Below are 2,850 nucleotides of genomic sequence, written 5' to 3'. Positions count from 1 at the left end.
TACTATCACAAACGCGTGACACACAAGGTTTCACATTACAATCAAACTGCGTTTTTAAAACGGAAGATTTCACAATGAATATTTTAAGATTAATTTGTTATATATGAATTTGTATTCAAATGTTTAGATAACTGCAATGGATTGATTACCATCTCAAATCTTATTATGTAAAGTTTGGTTTTCAAAATTTAGTAACTTGCGATATGTGTTAATTTTTTTGACATGTGTAAGAAGAGATTTTAATAAAATTATCGAACAAACTAAAAATTTTAGGTTAGTAATACATATATGATCGCTACATATCAAATCTATTAAGATTTTCGCACGTGTAAAAAATATAAAAAGAAAAGTTTACAATAAACTAAAACTCCTAATAGTAAAAGGATTATTATTCAGACTGTGAACACGAATTGGATTCATGAAATCCATGTGAACTAGTTCTAGGACATGTCTAGTGCGAACATCAGGAACAGCTTTGTGTGACACTTTTACCTGTTTCCCTTTGTTGCATACTACACACACGGACAATTTTTTGATGTGCAAATTTTTGAATAGTGTGAATGTTCAGATGACCCAGCTTATGGTGCCACAATTCAGTGTGTGTCCCTGTTGACGCATGATAACAATGATTTGTTGATTTCCACATATAGCAGTTATTACCAGATCGCTTGCCTTCGAGTTTCACAGACCCTTGTTGTTCAACAGCTTGGCAGTCCCACTTAGTAAAAATAACATCCAAACCTTCATCACACAGCTGACTGACACTGATGAGGTTCGCCTTCAGACCATCAATAAGAAACACATCTTTGAGATTGGGTTGGGTATTTCCACCAGTAACACCTTTACCTTTGATTACTCCTTTTGCTCCATCTCCAAAGGTAACACGCCCAGTAGCTACATTCTCAAACTCTGACAAATTGGTGTGAGCCCAAATCATATGTCTGGAACAACCACTATCAAAATACCACTTCTTCTGTTCAGACCCAAATTTATCCTCAGGATGAGCTACATTACAGTAAATATCACTCTTCTTGACATACAGCGGCTCTTGTTGGGTAACCCTTGACATGCGATTGTTGTACCCATAACACTGTGCCTTAAAGTGACTGAGATTTCCACAATACCAACACCCATTCCTTCGACTTCGAAGAACACTGAAGACTGGTCCATATGCCTGCTGAGCTAAATAGGGATTCCCAGCAAAACCGTATGCAGCAAACGGGTGAGTCTCAGGAGTAGCTCTGTACTGAGCTCTTTAAGAAGACTGAATTCTCCTCTGAGAATGAATACCTCTTGTCTGCTGATGATTATCCTTAGATGGTACGGTTACTTGTGCCTTTGGTTCGGTAGGTGCAACATCTTTGTTCACTGAGCTCAGGCCCTTGACAAACTTAGTGGATGTTGAGGCATCATTACCTTGATAACCGAGTCCCCACTTCATATTGCCCACTCTCCCACTACTTAGAATGGTGTCAAGATCCTTTGTTCCTTTGCTCAATATTTTGATGTTTTTCAGCTGCTCATCCAGTTGCTTCTCAAGTCTCTGAGACTTTTCTTCCTCGATTTCGGTGGATAACAATGTGAGTTTTGAAGTCAAAGCCTCTTTTTCAGCTACCAGTTTATCATATTCCTGTTTTTTCTGAACCATAATTGAAATGAGCAGGGTAACTTGTTCTTCAGCTGACACTTCTGCTTTGTCATCTTCTGAGTCTGATACAACAGCTGGTTGAACTTTCACAGCCTGCTCTACCACTTCATCTTCCTCAATGACTCCCAATAAGGCCACATAGTTATTGAGCACTTCACCATCTTGCTCATCATCGCCAGATTCACTATCACTCCAGACAACAAACGATTTGGATCTACTCTCTTTGGTAGGACATTCAGCCTTGGTGTGTCCATATCCTTTGCACCCATAACACTGCATTGATCCTTTGCGCTTGTTGTTAGGACACTCCACCCTGAGATGTATGTATTCTTCACACTCCATGCATTGACATTCTTGCTTTTCACCCCTCTTAAAGTCCTTTTCTGAATCAGCTCTAATCGTAGATGAAGATCCTCTGCGCTGACTACGCTCCATCTTCTGAAAAAACTTCCTCACTAGTAACCCAACCTTTTCTTCATCTGCAATATCATGTGCCTCAGTATTCTTCTGTGTTTCAACATCCTTCAGAGCAAATGATCGTTCAGCACGTTGTTCCTTCTTCTTCAGCTGCATGTCAAACGATTGCATCATTCCAACGACTTGACTGAACTTCAGTTCATCCAAGTTTAAAGAGACATCAATAGTAGATCTGTGTGGTTGAAACTTATCTGGTAAACTCCTGAGGAACTTCTTCACCAACTTCTTATCTTTATAATGCTTACCCATGACTACCGCCTCCTGTGAGATAGAACTTAAATGACTGCTACAACCAGCAATGGTTTCACCCTCTTCCATGGACAGAATTTCGAAATTTGAGGCCAGATTGTCCAGGCATGTCCGCTTCACATTGCTAGTTCCTTCGAAGGTAACTTGGAGAATATCCCAAGCTTCTTTCACAAACACACATAATTGGACACTGTTAAACTGATCCGTAGCAATGAGTTGAAGATCACTGACAGAGTTTGTGAATTGTGCTTAGCCTCAGCCTTCTCTTCCGCAGTGCATTGTTTCCGAGGTTTGGCCATCAACACACCATTGTCATCTTTAACCATCGGTTGAGTCCAGCCATCTTCAACAGCAAACCAGGCTTCCATGTCAATGCTTTGAATAACCTGTTTGACTGACACTTTCCAATGTCCATAGTGCTCTGGATCCAGTTTCAGAACTTTTGGTAGCGCAACATACCCTTGTGGTTTCAACAT

The 2,850-nt window shown here is 40.0% G+C and overlaps 1 protein-coding gene across 1 annotated transcript in view; it reads right to left on the bottom strand.

The window, feature by feature from the left end:
* LOC104709810 overlaps positions 1-2,850 on the bottom strand; it is a 4,216-nt gene extending 1,366 nt beyond the window's left edge. Inside the window, exons 1-4 of the mRNA XM_010426367.1 lie at positions 2,629-2,850; positions 1,291-2,572; positions 661-1,182; positions 399-512 (exon numbers count right to left, since the gene is read on the bottom strand). Of these exons, the coding sequence (XP_010424669.1) occupies positions 399-512; positions 661-1,182; positions 1,291-2,572; positions 2,629-2,850 (2,140 nt within the window). The remainder of the gene's footprint in view (positions 1-398; positions 513-660; positions 1,183-1,290; positions 2,573-2,628) is intronic.

This window comes from Camelina sativa, chromosome 8, assembly GCF_000633955.1.
Source record: "Camelina sativa cultivar DH55 chromosome 8, Cs, whole genome shotgun sequence".
Taxonomy (NCBI): domain Eukaryota; kingdom Viridiplantae; phylum Streptophyta; class Magnoliopsida; order Brassicales; family Brassicaceae; genus Camelina; species Camelina sativa.
The sequence above is the reverse complement of the archived record's forward strand: the minus strand, read 5'-3'. Positions and strand labels throughout refer to the sequence as shown.